Source organism: Neophocaena asiaeorientalis, unplaced genomic scaffold (assembly GCF_003031525.2).
Source record: "Neophocaena asiaeorientalis asiaeorientalis breed wild unplaced genomic scaffold, Neophocaena_asiaeorientalis_V1.1 scaffold134, whole genome shotgun sequence".
Taxonomy (NCBI): domain Eukaryota; kingdom Metazoa; phylum Chordata; class Mammalia; order Artiodactyla; family Phocoenidae; genus Neophocaena; species Neophocaena asiaeorientalis.
In genome coordinates, this window is record NW_020185339.1 from 27,001,888 (window position 1) to 27,017,322 (window position 15,435).

The following is a 15,435-nucleotide window of genomic DNA, read 5'->3' on the forward strand; positions in this document are numbered from 1 at the left end:
CCTTTTTCTCCCAGACATACGTCACCTCTTCTGAACCAGGCAACTAGCTAATTTGACTTACAACAGTTCTTAGCTCTTTCCTGCCTAACTATAAATTCTTAATTCTGGTACCTTCTACGGGGGCAAATCCTCTCTGCCTATTGGTTTCAGAGTGTGCATGCACAGAGAAGCACTCTTCTACCCAATAACAATACAAATATAGCTGATCTGAAAAACAGCTCCAACAGTGATAAGAGCGGTAGCCAGTTGTCCACTAGTCAATGGCTACAGTTTTTGGCATTCGCTTCTAAGTGACTATACAGCCAATACAGCAGGCAACAAATAAATGTCCTTTCAAGTTTTCCCTGTTTTAATATAGAAAAAACTTAATGCTAAGTCTAAACAGATTCTACCTCAGACTAGGAAGCTGTTCAGAAATAAATGACCTGCACTGTCAAAATGACTTACACCCTGTTGAAAAGGAGTCCTGATGCTTTTCTGAACGCTAACCTGCTCAGTGGGTCCCTCAAGTAAAATTACAATTATAGTCCCAGTGTGTCCCAGGAAAGGCTCCAGCACAGGCACAACTGGCCTGAATTCCCAGAGTGCCTGCGTCCTGGTGCCCAGCTTAGAACTACTGAACTAAAAAGCAGGACATCAGGACACAGCCAAGTTCTTTTTTCACTTAGGCTCATACTTCTGTTTGAACTATCTATTTAGAGCCCTCATCTTCCAGGTCTCTATTCCACTACACTGAGGAGTGAGCAAGAGAGACCTCCAAATCCCACATTTATATTCCTTTCGTTCATTAATAATTGTACCTATGAGTCTGTTTGAAGAGATAATAACACTTAGCATGGATCAAGCAGGTACTATGCGCAGGCAGCCTCCTGAGATGCCTTATACAATACCTGTCCGTCTCACAGCCACCACTTGATGAGGTAGGGACATTTTATAGATGATGAAATTGTAGCGAGACCACACAGTTGTTTACTGGTAAAACTTAGAACTGAATCAAGGCAGTCTAACTCCAAAGCCTATTCCTTTTTCCTTTATAAATATTTTTATTTTATTTATCTTATATTTGACTGCGTTGGGTCTTCGTTGCTGCGCACAGGCTTCCTCTAGTTGCGGCGAGCGGGGGCTTCTCTTGTTGCGGAGCACGGGCTCCAGGCGCACAGGCTTCAGTAGTTGTGGCTCGCGGGCTCTAGAACGTGGGTTCAGTAGTTGTGGCGCACGGGCTTAGCTGCTCCGCGGCATGTGGGATCTTCCCGGACCGGGGCTCGAACCCGCGTTGCCTGCACGTTCTGCGGTGGCGGATTCTTAATCACTGCGCCACCAGGGAAGCCCCAAAGCCTACACTTAATTATCACACAATACTGCAATTTTGAAAAAGCTTCAAAACTACTTATCAAGCCTAACTCCTCACTTTACAGATAAGAAAGCAAGCACAGAGCGCTCTGCCCAAGCTGAGACCACAGAGGTGGGAACAGGAATAGAAGGGTCATGATTTTAGGCAACCAACTCAGGCTGCTAGGGCTAAGTTTCCTTATTGATAAAATAGTGATAATGACTGACAGCACCTACCTTATCAGATTATGAGGATTAAGTGAAAATTCACGACAAGTCCTTACTACAGTGCCTGGCACAGAAGAAGGACTCAACAAATGCGATCACGATAACGCTGCTGCTGCCACACAGATGCTGCTCTTCCTTCTGCAACTTGGCACCTCAGGTGGGGTGGCAGGAGGGGACTAAGGGGTAATATTCAAGTTACTTAGTATTCACACACTTGACATAAACCAGTAGGACACTTGTGCATAAGCGAGTCCAAGAGTCCAAAGTCACTACAGTACAGCTGCACTGGCTCAAAATGGGCCCCAGAGGTTACTGCAGACCTGAGGACTCTGGAAGCAGGAGAAAAAAAAAAAAAAAAAAACTGCTGAATGCACACAGTGGGATCCAACGTGCCTCTCTCCTTTATCTCCCTTCTTACCAAACCAAGCCCCATGCTCCAGTCACAATGAGACTCACGGTTTTAAACACTTCAACGTTTTGCACGCCTCTCTGTCTTTTCATGTACTGTTCTTTATACCCAAACTACTCTTTCTTCTCTTTAACAGATGAAATGGTTTTTAACCATACTTTAATACTTCAAGGTACAGCTCAAATGTCACCTCCTCTCCATTCAACTCTCTCAAACAGAATTATCCTTCCTTCCTGTGTGTTCCCACAACACTTCTGTTAGAGCACTTAACATAGTATTGTCATTCTGTTTATACATCAGTAACTCTCACTGGACCCTGAGATCCTTAAAGGCAGGGGTATATCTCCAACTACTGTGACTTTCTTAGCTTAGCAAGCAGAAGATGTAATATGATGCCCATCTGGTACAAGGCAGACAGTTCGTACATATTTGTTGAATGTATGAATGAATCTCTTAGTCATGAGGCAATGATGCAGCTAAAATCGACTAACTTATAACTATATCCAGCTTTACGCTCGGTGTCTAATCGACCTTTTCCACTCTTTAGCTCATCCACCCATAAAAATTTATTAACTTTAGTTTGAAAGGTCTTTTCATCTTTTCTACATCTTAGATACCATGCTGAAGATACGATATGCAACAAATGAACTAAAAAAAACCCATACTATATTCACATTGAGGCAGTGCAAAATGACAGAAAGTATCTAAAGATGATAGTAAGAAACAAAACCCCAAAATCATCCTGCAATATACTCTATAGAGACAGCATGATATGGTAGAAGGACCATGAGTATTAGATTCACATATCCCGGGTACTGAAACCCGGCTTTACCACACACTAGGTGAGGGAATTTCAACAGCAAATTAACATTTCTGAGCCACAATTTTTTCTTACTTGTAAAAATGTGCAACATTCACTGATAGCTTCCTAAGTGATCCTCAAGGACTGCAGAAAAGCGGAGAGTCAATAATGATACCTAGAATTCGGGTGGTATCCTCAACTGAAGTAGCAGATGAAGTAAGTAGGTTTGAGGGGAGAAAACGAGTCCAATTTTGAATACACTGAGTTACCTACGGGAAGTCCAGATACAGATGCCTGGCAAGACACTGAATATTTAAGGAGTGCTCTAGGCTGGAGATACAGATTCAAGAGTCATGAGAGAATGCATAAGATCAGCCAGGGAGAATTTGCCAAATGAGAGGAACACAGGCCAAGGACTGAACCTGTGGGAATGTCAACATTTAAAGGAAAGGTGGGAGAAATGAAGGAAAGAGAAGGAACAGTCCAAGATGGAAAGAGAATTAGGCCAAGGAAGTGAAGAACTGCAAGAATCAGGGAGTAATAAACAGTGTCAAATACAGCAGAGAGGTTCAGTGAGATAAGAACTGAAAAAATGTCCATTAGATTTGGCAATTTGAGATCCTGGAGGATCTTATATTGAGAATGCCAGTAGAGCGGGGAGGATGCAGAGTCAGCTGCAAGGATGGAGGAGTGGGTGGGAGATGTGTAGGCGGTGAGGGTGAGCAACGGCTACTCTTTAAAAGCCTCAACGGCATGAGAAGACAGATTATACCTGCTGGAGATATAGGGTCAAGTCTGGGCTCATTAAGATGGGAGAGGGTTTTAGTATGTTTACAGGCTGAGGGGAAGAACCACTGTGAAAGGGAAAGATAGAAAGTACAGAAAAGAGAGGGGATAACTGAGAGAGTGAAGTGCTAGAGAAAGTTGGGAGGCATGGATGGGCTCAAAGGCACAGGGAGAGGGATTGACATTGAACAGCAGATGGGTTGGGTACCTTATCCTCTGAAATGGGAGGAATATTTTATTCAGACTTCATTCCATAGGCCAAACTTTGTAGACTCAAAATGTCTGGAACAGGAGTGCCTTTTCAGAGCAGGTATCAAAAATTTTGCTAGAATCAGTCGACAGAAAATGCCATACAATGGGGAAATCCTAATCTGGAATTGTGTCAGATAGGGTTATATATAAAGAATTTACAACTCATGTGAATTTGGAATCAGTCAATCCCTGTATAATGATGTCAGAGTCTTACTCTCTTTTACTAAGAATGGATTTAAAATATGGCTAATTATAGTGAGAAGATGATCCATATCTCTGTAACCTTGAGAATCCTCCAACATTTATACGGTCATTATTAAATATCCCATTCAACAGGTTAATTCTTTTTTTTTAAATAAACTTATTTAATTTTTGGCTGCATTGGGTCTTCGTTGCTGCATGTGGGCTTTCTCTAGTTGCGGTGAGCGGGGGCTACTCTTCGTTGAGGTGCGTGGGCTTCTCGTTGCAGTGGCTTCTCTTGTTGCAGAGCACGGGCTCTAGGCATGCGGGCTTCAGTAGCTGTGGCTCACAGGCTTAGTTGCTCCTCGGCATGTGGGATTCTCCTGGACCAGGGCTCGAACCTGTGTCCCCTGCACTGTCAGGCAGATTCTTAACCACTGCGCCACCAGGGAATTCCCCAACAGGTTAATTCTTAATAGAATAAAAAGATTTCATAAACTACACCCTGGAGAAACCATCAGAGATTAATTCCTAAAATTACCAGTCAGCGTAATGTTATAGCTCAGGTGATTAGCTAATAATACACACCCAAGAATTCAGGTAAGGGCTTCCCCGGTGGCGCAGTGGTTGAGAGTCCGCCTACTCTTATACGCTATGTGGCTCAGAACCTTGGAACTGCAAATTAGGACTTGTACAAGGACTAGAGAAGACCTGAGGTTCTTTTCTGGGGAAAATGCTAGGTTTATCTACAGGTGCCCCTGTAGCTCACACTAATGTTGAAATGTATTGATCTCCTGCCTATGTAAAAATCTAAGATTGGCAAACTCAGTGGAGTGACAATACTGGCTTTTAAACAACTCAGAATACCTGTGGTATGGGTCCTTTTAAAGATTATAACTTAGTACTTGCTAAAAGCATACTTAAGACACTGAATATTTAAGAGAGCATGTAGCCTTTGACTCTTCTGCATTCTCCATGTTTGGGTCTCTGTACCAAGTTACAGCACCACAATCTTTAAGGTACCTGGACTATATTAAATTCATTAATGTACCTATGGTTATCTGTAATAATTTTATTTCTTTACTTGTCTATTATCTGTCTCCCCAACAAAAACTGACTTCCAGGAGTGGTATATAGAGCTTGCCTGCTTTGTTCCCAAGGGTATGGAACAGAACCTGGGTATAAAGAAGACAATAACAATTGATCCAATTATCAAACGAAGGACTGAAGGCTCAACTCTTTCCTTAAGCTTCTACAGTCAATCACAAATTCCTATCAATTTATCTCTACATCACTTCTGACTTCACCTATTCCCCTTACTCTTCACTTCCACCACCCCAGTTCAGACCCTCACTAACTTCATAGCCAGTCACTCTGTCCCAGTTCTCTTTCCCTCTGGTTTATCCTACACATCACTGCCATATTCACCTCCTCAAAACACAACTTTGATCACATATCCTTACTCCCATTCAAAAGCCTTCAGTAGGGCTTCCCTGGTGGCGCAGTGGTTGAGAATCCGCCTGCCAATACAGGGGACACCGGTTTGAGCCCTGGTCCAGGAAGATCCCACATGCCATGGAGCAACTAAGCCCATGCGCCACAACTACTAAGCCTGCACGCTACAGCCCACGAGCCACAGCTACTGAGCCTGCGTGCCTACAGCCCGTGCTCCGCAACAAGAGAAGCCACCACAATGAGAAGCCCGCACACCGCAATGAAGAGTAGCCCCTGCTCGCCACAACTAGAGAAAAGCCCGCGCACAGCAACGAAGACCCAACGCAGCCAAAAATAAATAAATCTTTTTTTTTTTTTTAAAAAGGCTTCAGTAGTTCTCTATTGCTTATCAAGTGAAGACCAGACTTCTCAGTCTAACACTGTAAGTCCTCCATGACTTGGCTCCAGCACTCCCTTCCCAGACTCATCACCCAACTCCCCAAATTCCAATCAAATTAGACTATTTAGCTTTCTCTTACATTGTCCTATGCCCTGTCTCTGAGCCTTTGTTTATATTGTTCTTTCTGCCTAGAATGTTTCAGTCTATCTCTCTTTTCTAAAATCCAAATATTACGCCTACTATGAAGTAATAAGGCCCTTTCTGAGGCCCCCTTATCAAAAGCGATACCACCCCACACACTACCATGTTATAAGCTATGTAAGGGTCAAAAATGGACTTTATTAATCTGTGATCCCCCCAAGAGAGCCCAATACCCCCAAGGTCTCACACATAGGAAGTACTCAAGAAGTATTTGTTGAATAAATAGATCATATTTTATATGAGACAACCCAAACTGGTATATACCCCACGTCAGCTTCTCTCACTTCCTTTAGAGTCGGTTAATACAGGGAGGGTAACACAACTCCCACAGACGAGAAAGAAGCAAAACACTTAATAAAGGGAGGTATGACAGAACAACTTCGAATATTCAGGAAATAACATCCTTTGTATAATAAAGACTTGATACCAATAAATCAAGAAGAGCACTAGGTAGAGGCTATTACCTAATGGTCTTTGATAAAGTCCCTGCTAGTTCTAAGGACCTACAAGAGGAGAGTTAAGACTGGTGGCACTTACCAAAAGTAATTCAGCCCTCCAAAAATCCCCTAAAATGTCAGGAAACCCATTTCTTTTTTTTTTTTTTTTCTGTACGTGGGCCTCTCACTGTTGTGGCCTCTCCCGTTGCGGAGCACAGGCTCCGGACGTGCAGGCTCAGCGGCCATGGCTCACGGGCCCAGCCGCTCCACGGCATGTGGGATCCTCCCGGACCGGGGCACGAACCCGTGTCCCCTGCATCGGCAGGCGGACTCTCAACCACTGCGCCACCAGGGAAGCCCCAGGAAACCCATTTCTTGATCTAATTCCTCAGCCCCTAAAGGAAACTAATTCTTCAGGAAAGGAAAAGATATATTGATAATCAGTGTTTTTCCCCCTAGAGTTCCATTCATTTTGGTAGATGGGAAAACTTTTCATTAGAAAAAAAAAAAAATCATAATGTCACCTTTCATGTTCAAAGCACTTAGAAAAGTGCACAGTGTTTCCACAGGCATTATCTCATAAGATTGACTCATTCATTCAACAAGTATGGATTGAACACTTACTATAGGGCATGTACTACTCCAGCTAATGAGCATACAAAAGAATGAACAGTAAACAAATAAATATATGCTAGGTGTATAATGGAGAAAGATGAAGGAGGGCTAGCACAACAGGCTGTTTTGTTTTGTGTAGTGTAGGCAAGATATAATCTTCACAACAACACTGTAGAATAGGTGGGATATTAGCTATTAGCATAATCTTAATTTTCTATATGAGGGAGACTGAGATGCTGAATGGTTAAGTGACATGCCCAAGATCATTTACAATTAGGTGGAAATGGGATCAGAAATAAGGTTTCTCAGCTCCTGGTCTATTGCTAAGGCTATAAAAGAGGAATCTGATTTAAGACTGTTTAATTAAATTCCTTTTCCTCTAGATAATGATACTTGGAGAATGGAAAAGAACCCCATACCACGCACTTCCTTAAACCACCACCCTGAGAATGGCCTTCCTCCCATGTGCTCACAAGCATTTGCCTCAATTTGATTCGGTGAATAAAACAATGGAAACATTTTGTTTTTTTATATTGCTGCAGAACTTTTTTTTTTAAACAAAATAAAACATCTAGCTTTAAAACACCTAGTTTTCACTCAAAAGAGAAAGCAGCACCTAGGCCTATTGTGCAACCACAGGCACCTCAACACTTCATTAGCGATACTCCAAATCACACCTAATGAACGTAAATTCTCCTTTAACAGCCTGTCTCCACTCTGCACAACTGCTGAAAGTGTGTGAAACTAGATTCTGCAAGGATTTTCTGCCAGGAGCTCATGGGCATGTGTGCCTGCGGCGCGCACGCGCGCGCGCGTGTGTGTGTGTGTGTGTGTGTGTGTGTGTGTGACTTAAGAGTTCTTCATTTGAGGAAGCTGATGGCATTAATATTAGGGATGTAAGGAAAAAACTGTAAACATTGCTGGGCACAGGGTGCCCTGCCATACCTAACCTGAGTTACAAGAAACTAGATTCTGCAAGGATTTTCTGCCGGGAGCTCATGGGCATGCGTGCCTGCGGCGCGCGCGCGCGCGCGCGCGTGTGTGTGTGTGTGTGTGTGTGTGTGTGTGTGAGACTTAAGAGTTCTTCATTTGAGGAAGCTGATGGCATTAATATTAGGGATGTAAGGAAAAAACTGTAAACATTGCTGGGCACAGGGTGCCCTGCCATACCTAACCTGAGTTACAACTAAAACCCACTTCTCAGGGCTGGGATCTTAATGTATTATAGAAATTCAGGAGGTGGAATCCGTTCCAATGTAAACAATCAAGTTAGGCTGTAAGGAAGAAGAGGCCTCAGGGCTAGGCCTAGACAAATGTGGTAAAGTGTCCAAAGGTGAAGTGAAAGCATAGAGTATATTCCAGAAGAAGGGGATGGAGACCAGAAGGCAGGCGACACCAGGGCAACAGAATAGTTTGCAACAGATAAAACATAATATGTGAAATACAACTAGAAAGATATAAACATAAGCGCAACTCCTACGTTGCATATATTGTAGATAAGGAAATTTGAAGCCCAGAGAATTTCAGTGATTTGGCCAAGGGCAGACGAGGCAATGGCAGAACTAAAATGAGGTTTTTCCATTCCCAGTTAAGTGCTCTTTTCACTATATCATTCTGCTGGGGGGTTGGCGGGGGCTAAGAAATAATCTTCCTTTAAAAAGCAAACATATGTGAAGAGGTTAAGTAAAATTCCCTCCAAATTACATGTCCAGCTGAACAGCGGTAGCAGTATTGATACTGAGCGCACGTCTCTGGAACAAGTTGTCTAGGCTGCTAGACTACTCAGAGTTCCTTCACTTGAGAAGGTAAAATACTGGAGCTGACACAAATGCCATCCTTTCCCCCAGAAGCACTGCATTTCTTAGGACCCATCCTAAGAAGGGCTATTAAACCACAGGGATTATAAGGGATGTGAATGAAAAAGCAGGGTTTTTTTCTCTCTCCGCATCTGCATGCCTCACTTCAGAAGGACTGAGCCAACCGAGGCTGAGGATCAATCAATGAAAAATTAGAAAAGTGGAAAACTAGAAATATGTTGTAACAAACTGAGAGTTAGGAGGTGTTCGCAAATACTTTTGACAAAGCATTTCACCTTATTAAATTTATAAAATGAGGAGGCTGAACTAGATGATGTCTAAGCCTACCATATTCTAATATTCTTTGATTCTAGGTTGACTCCAATTTGCAGGAAAAGACAGACATGAAAACTTGAAGGTAAAATGCACTTTGGGAAACCATACGTCATTTTTTAATGCAATAGGTATGTGCCCAATTTAAAGGAACATAATCAATCCTGTAATTTGGATTTTTGCTTATAGGGCTTTCTTATGGGAGGGCATATCCACAGAACAAAAAGTACACCAATAACAATTATTGGTTTTAATAAACAGGAAAAAAGGGTAGGAGCCAACAGTGAAGGCCTTCTTTCAACTTAATACACTGACTTTCTTGCTGCCCCACTTAAGACAGTTCTTAGGACTAAACACGGCCATTTAAAATTCAACAAGTTATTATTAAGCATTGGAGAGTATATTTTGTAGTAAAGATAGAAAGACACTTCAAGCAATAGAGAAGAAGTCTTTGATTTGATTTACCAAAAAGCATGTGGAAGGGGAGAAATGAACCGAGAATTTACCCTGATAAAACTTAAGATTCCATAGTATGAAAGAAGGGAAAACAAATAACAAAATTAAGACTTCAATTGGCTTAAGAAAATAGTAGAAAGAAAACCAAGAGCAAAGGCATTCAGGACAGTTCAAGTTCCTAAAATACTTATTTGTTTTTGGTTGTACATATGCAGTATAAAGAAACTCTGGAAGATACTACTAACAATGGTTACCTGTGGCAGAGAGGCAGGAAGTGGGCTGAGGAGAGAGAGGTGTAAAGGGGAGACTTTTACTCAATACCTTTTTTACTGAATACCTTTTATTGAATTTTTAACCATGTAAATATATTACCTATTTTAAAAATTAAATAAATTAAAAAGTTTAAATGTCCTGTAAATTCAATTCTTTTCAGGTGACACTCGAAAAACAAGAAAGCCAAAGAATGGAGACATTCGAACAAAGTACCAAGAGGCAAGGAAAATGTTGTAGCACTGGGAGTTCTGAGACAATCCAAAGAGAGGATGATCTGGACTGTTCTGGGAACCATCTGGGAAAGTCAGGTGAAATGCAGTATGGACACCACCAAGAAGCTTAGGATAGATAGCTCAAACCAGCACCAGCTGGTACAATGGTATCTTGAAAACGTGATACACATGTTTTATGACCCTGTGTCCCTGGACAGTGTGAAATCCACAACAGAGAACTAGTTCTCTTTCACCCTCTAAAATAAAGAGAGAAGGAAATGAGAAACCAGTTTCTATGAGAGTCACAAAAATGATCAATCAGGTAGAAAACGAGACCCATGAGGAAAAAATAAAGAAACCCACTTGTACCATTAAGCAAAGAAAAGAAATTCTACTTTGCAAGAATTATTTAAGGCAGCCCTTAAAAAACAAATGGAAGGGAATGTCCTCTTAAAGTCCTTTCTACTCTCAGGATATTTCAATATGTGGGTTGATTCCCGGCGTGTTTCCTTGTAGGGGAGACCTCGCTAATTTGGCCCAGTGAAAGGCCTGGTTAGTAAGACGTATTAGTAATGCCAGTGAAGATATGCAAGTGAACTTGGACAAGCACATTATTTTTAATCAACTGAAAAAGGCTTTATTTAAAAACACAAATAATACCTTGAAGTGCTACTAATGTTCTTTCTTGTCATAGGTGTTTTTTGCTTTTAATAATCATTAAGCCAAGCATTTATGTTTTATGAATTTTTCTGCATGGTGGTATATTTCAGTTTTTAAAAAAAAAAAAAAAGAATTTAAAGAATACAATTACAGTTATCCTTTCCACAAACTATTTACCCTTGTGGTGAGGCCAAAGGCTGAAGTCAGATTTTCTATCATGAAGAGCCAGTCCCCTACTGGACTGCCATCAACAGCTGGCCTACCTAAAAAAGAGTACCCATTAGGGCCAGAGACCACTCTCTTTGGGTCCTCACTCCCAAGCTAGGATCACTGAAATCTAAGGCATTGGGAATGGAAAGAGGCTGTCTATAAGGCAGGAAGCAGGGAAAAAGGCAAGCAAAGGAAAACTAGGCTCTGACAATGAAGAGCTCTCTACATTTTTCATATATTAGGTTTAAGAAAAGGAAGCTTAATTTGCATTTGAGTTAGAAAAACAAATAGTTCAAATAAAAGCAAAGAGGTTTCAGGCACCTGAAAGGCCAGAGTCCAAAGGGCTTTACCTATCTGCTTCTTGCCATAAGAGTATTTTCTGAAAAAGTTATACCAGTTGGCCAAACTTATCTAAGCAGGCACGACCTAAACTCTGTGTTTTGTTATTTCTTTTTACCTCTACTAAGACTAAGGATGCAAGGGCAGGAAAGAGGAGGGAAATATATCTTAAAATATTTCAAAATTTTACAATCAATGAAATACTTTTTTAAAAACAGCACAAGATTCCATGTTCCCTTATTCACTAACCCAGAAAGTTAAAACCTGTCTCCTTCCTCACCCACCTACCCCCCATTCAGCAAAGGCCCAGATTAAATAGTTAGATTTTAAAAAAAGGATAAGTAAGTAAGGAAATCAATGACAGTTTATGGAAACTTACCTAGCCCCAGAATTTGGCATTTGAAAATGTCCTTAGAAGTCTTGTCCAACTTCTCAATTTCTACATGAGAAATTTAGGCCCAGAGAGGTGAAATGACTTGCTCAAGGACATGAACTAGTTCTGAGATTTTTTTTCTTTATCTACTACTTTCTTTTCCCATGAACTATTTGTGGTAGCTTGAAAAATACACATACTAAGGAAGGAAACTATAAATAATAAACATGGTGAATTATGGTAGAGTGAAGGTTTCTTACTTCTAGTCTACTTTTCTTTATATCATATCATGTTTTGTTCCTTAAATATTCTAAATTTCCCAGTGGAAGTTACAGGCTACTGATTCTACTTTTTCCTATTACGTAGCTGTTCTGAGCTGCAACAGAAGTACAAGGGTGAAGGGCCATTTTATGTAGACAACGTCTTAACTAGTTTTGCCATTCAGACCTAAGATGCCTCCACAACTATAGCTAAATCAAGAGATCTATTCGCCTCAAGTCTTACTTCTGTCCCATTATTAAGACAAAGAAACAGAAATTTCTTCCATAACTGAAAGACTAAAAGGCAATTTAGTTAACGGCAGTTTATAAGACAGTTTTGTTAATAAAGGCAGTTTAGTTAAGCTTTATATCTGTTAATATATAATTACACAAAGCCTTTTTACCCTTCATCCGGAAACACCTATGGATTTAATTCTTTAAATGACATCTGTCAAATGGGGGATCCCTAAAATGGTATCTGATGTCAGTCTTCAGTATTCAATGGCTAATTACTTGGCCACTGGATTAACTGGGGGCTCTGCTTCATTACCTGTTGCCTAGTTTCAAAAGATAATCGTGAGAAAGAAACCCAAGGTTTGGTCAAACATTTGTCAGGGAAATTTGAAACTCTTGGCGAAATGAAGATTGGTATTTCTTTCACTCATGCTTCTTACTAGCAGGAATAACAGAATTGACTCTATGTAAGAGTCAGTATTCGCTGAATACAGACAACTGTGTAACAAGGCTACAGACTTGGTCTCCTCATTGGCCCAGTTTGGTTTACTCTATTCTATTCTTGTCCCCAAAGGCTATGATCTAATGTCACAAAGGGGGTTAGGTAAGCAGACAAAGCCATCATCTCCATTATATTAACAACAGGCTCTGTTGATGCTGCGATAATAACATCATCTTTATATTTAAAGATAGAATTCTGAATGTGTGAACAAGATTCTACAGGGCTGTGCCATCTCTCACTATGCCATCTTTCTTGTACTCTATTAAAACAGTCCCATTTATGTCCCCCCCCCACCTTTTTTTTTTTCTTTTGCGGTACGCGGGCCTCTCACTGTCGTGGCCTCTCCCGTTGCGGAGCACAGGCTCCGGACGCGCAGGCTCAGCAGCCATGGATCACGGGCCAGGCCGCTCCGCGGCATGTGGGATCTTCCCGGACCGGGGCACGAACCCGCGTCCCCTGCATCGGCAGGCGGACTCTCAACCACTGCGCCACCTGGGAAGCCCCCCCCACTTTTTAAAATCAATCTTTTTCTACTGTCAAATCAGGAAAAGGAGCCAAAACCAAAAGTCTTATTAACAGACTGAAAAGTGCCAAGACCCACAAATGATCCTTAGCAGCAATTAAACCAAAGAAGAATCGCAGTAAACTGGAACTGAAACAAAAGGCTAAGTACTTATCCAAACTCTGGCAAAGACACAGCTCTTTCCCCCCATCCCCCCTGAGCCTGTTAGGAGCGGGGTATCTGAAGCTGCTGCTCCGTCTCCTCCAACTCACTTTCTGCGTCAAATAGTATGGGTCAAAGTCCTCCAGGGGAACCGCAACCAGGCCTTGGGGGATGTCCCCATAGATGAAAGGCAAACTCTTCCCTGCTTCCAGGTCACTGTTTGGCTTGGGCTTGCTGTCCTCATCATCTTCCCGATGACTGCCATCGGCCTTTGGCGGTTTCTTGAGCTTGCTCTCGGCAATGCGCCTCTCAATGTTTGCCAGTGACTCAGGGGTGAAAGGCTTGAAACTATCAGGGCCTGGTGGTGCGAGCAGCCGCGCTGCCATCTTCTCATCCTGCAGCAGCTTCGTTAGTTATGCTGCGTCCAGGACAGGTCAGCTCTGGAAGAAACGGCAACACAGACAGCATTAATCAATCGCTGCTCTGAAAAGAGGCCAGACCAAACCATCTCACTCTCAACCTTCAGTCACAACCTCCGCAACACATAGTTTCTCCCATGACATGGTTATTTTTCTCTTCAGAAAGTCTGTGGCACGAATGGACGAGGCGATGTCCATAACCACCCCTCAGGGGAATAAGCAGCCATGGAGATCAAAACGTGGGAGTCTCCTGAATGGCTGGTTTTTACTATGGACTTAGATGCAGCTCACAGTTAGTAACCACGTACAGCTACAAAGACACATTCCATACCCTCTGTGCTTAGTGAAATAAGTCAGACAAATACTGTATGATAGCACTTATACGTGGAATCTAAAAAATACAGCAAAAACTAGTGACTATAACAAAAAAGAAGCAGACACCAATATAGAGAACAAACTGGTGGTTACCAGTGGGGAAAGGAAAGGAGGAGAGGGGCAATAAAGGGATTAAGAGGTACAAACGATTAGGTATAAAATAGGCTACAAGGATATATTGTACAACATGGGGAATATAGCCAATATTTTATAATAACTATAAATGGAACGCAACCTTTAAAAATTGTGACTCACTATATTGTACACCTGTTAACTTATATAATATTGTATAGCAACCATACTTCAATGAAAAATAAAGTGATTTTCTTATAGACAACATTAAAAATATATATATTCCATACCCTCAAGTAATTTCTATTCTAAATGAATAAGGTACGTTTAACATGACCGAGAGGCACCTATTAGCTTTGGAATCCTTATATGCTCAAGTCATCTTCCTTCCCTAGAACTCTGCTCCCTAAAGAAACACTCTTTTTCCAAGGACAACGCAAGGGTAAACTGTCTCTCTTTTCAAATTTCAGTTTCTGAAAACACTAAACCCTTCAAAACTTTGGAGGCACAAAAATATAGACAGAAATGCTTCTATTTCTTTGGCTCTTCTGTTTCAAGTTCTTTTTCAATTCACCAAGGTTTGTAAAATCCATCCAGTATAAAAGTCCAGAAGTACCTGCTCTGATGACCAAGCTCGTGCCAGGGACAAACACATAGCGCTTTTCTTCATGGAGAGGGCAGCTATTGCTCTCCGTACCTCCCACTCAGCAACAGGAAAAGCAAATGGGAGAGGAATCTTAGAGACCTTCCTCTGAGGCAACAGCCCTGCAGCACTGCAGGGTGAACGACAGCAGAAAGGCCCCTGAGCGGGGCTCAAGCCAGAAGGACAGGAAGTGAGAAATGAATCACAAACCAAATTCCTTTCTAAACAGAGAAACTGAAGTAGTGCCATACTAGAGCCAAAGACTTCTAAGCATGGTATTTGAAAAGCCCATTTTCATTTATGTGTATACAGAGTCCTAGGTTATTGAAACACACACCTTGGAACAGGGGGCTCCCTAATGTCAAAGCAATGTGACTCTTCCCATGAAAGCTTTAGGGCTTCACTGGCAGTTCATCTGGCGCTCGCGGTGCTGCTTCTTCCTTTTGTTTTATGAGCTTCACAAAGACAATCTGGGACATGTTTTTAAAGGCTAAACACAGTTCTTTCCCTCCTACTTAGCCCTCAGGGTCCACTCCAAGGC

General features: G+C 41.7%; 1 protein-coding gene across 1 annotated transcript in view; it reads right to left on the reverse strand.

Moving 5' to 3' along the window:
* SCN8A (sodium voltage-gated channel alpha subunit 8) overlaps positions 1-15,435 on the reverse strand; it is a 129,343-nt gene that overhangs the window by 100,846 nt on the left and 13,062 nt on the right. Inside the window, exon 2 of the mRNA XM_024736644.1 lies at positions 13,496-13,825. Within this exon, the coding sequence (XP_024592412.1) occupies positions 13,496-13,771 (276 nt within the window). The 5' untranslated portion in view covers positions 13,772-13,825. The remainder of the gene's footprint in view (positions 1-13,495; positions 13,826-15,435) is intronic.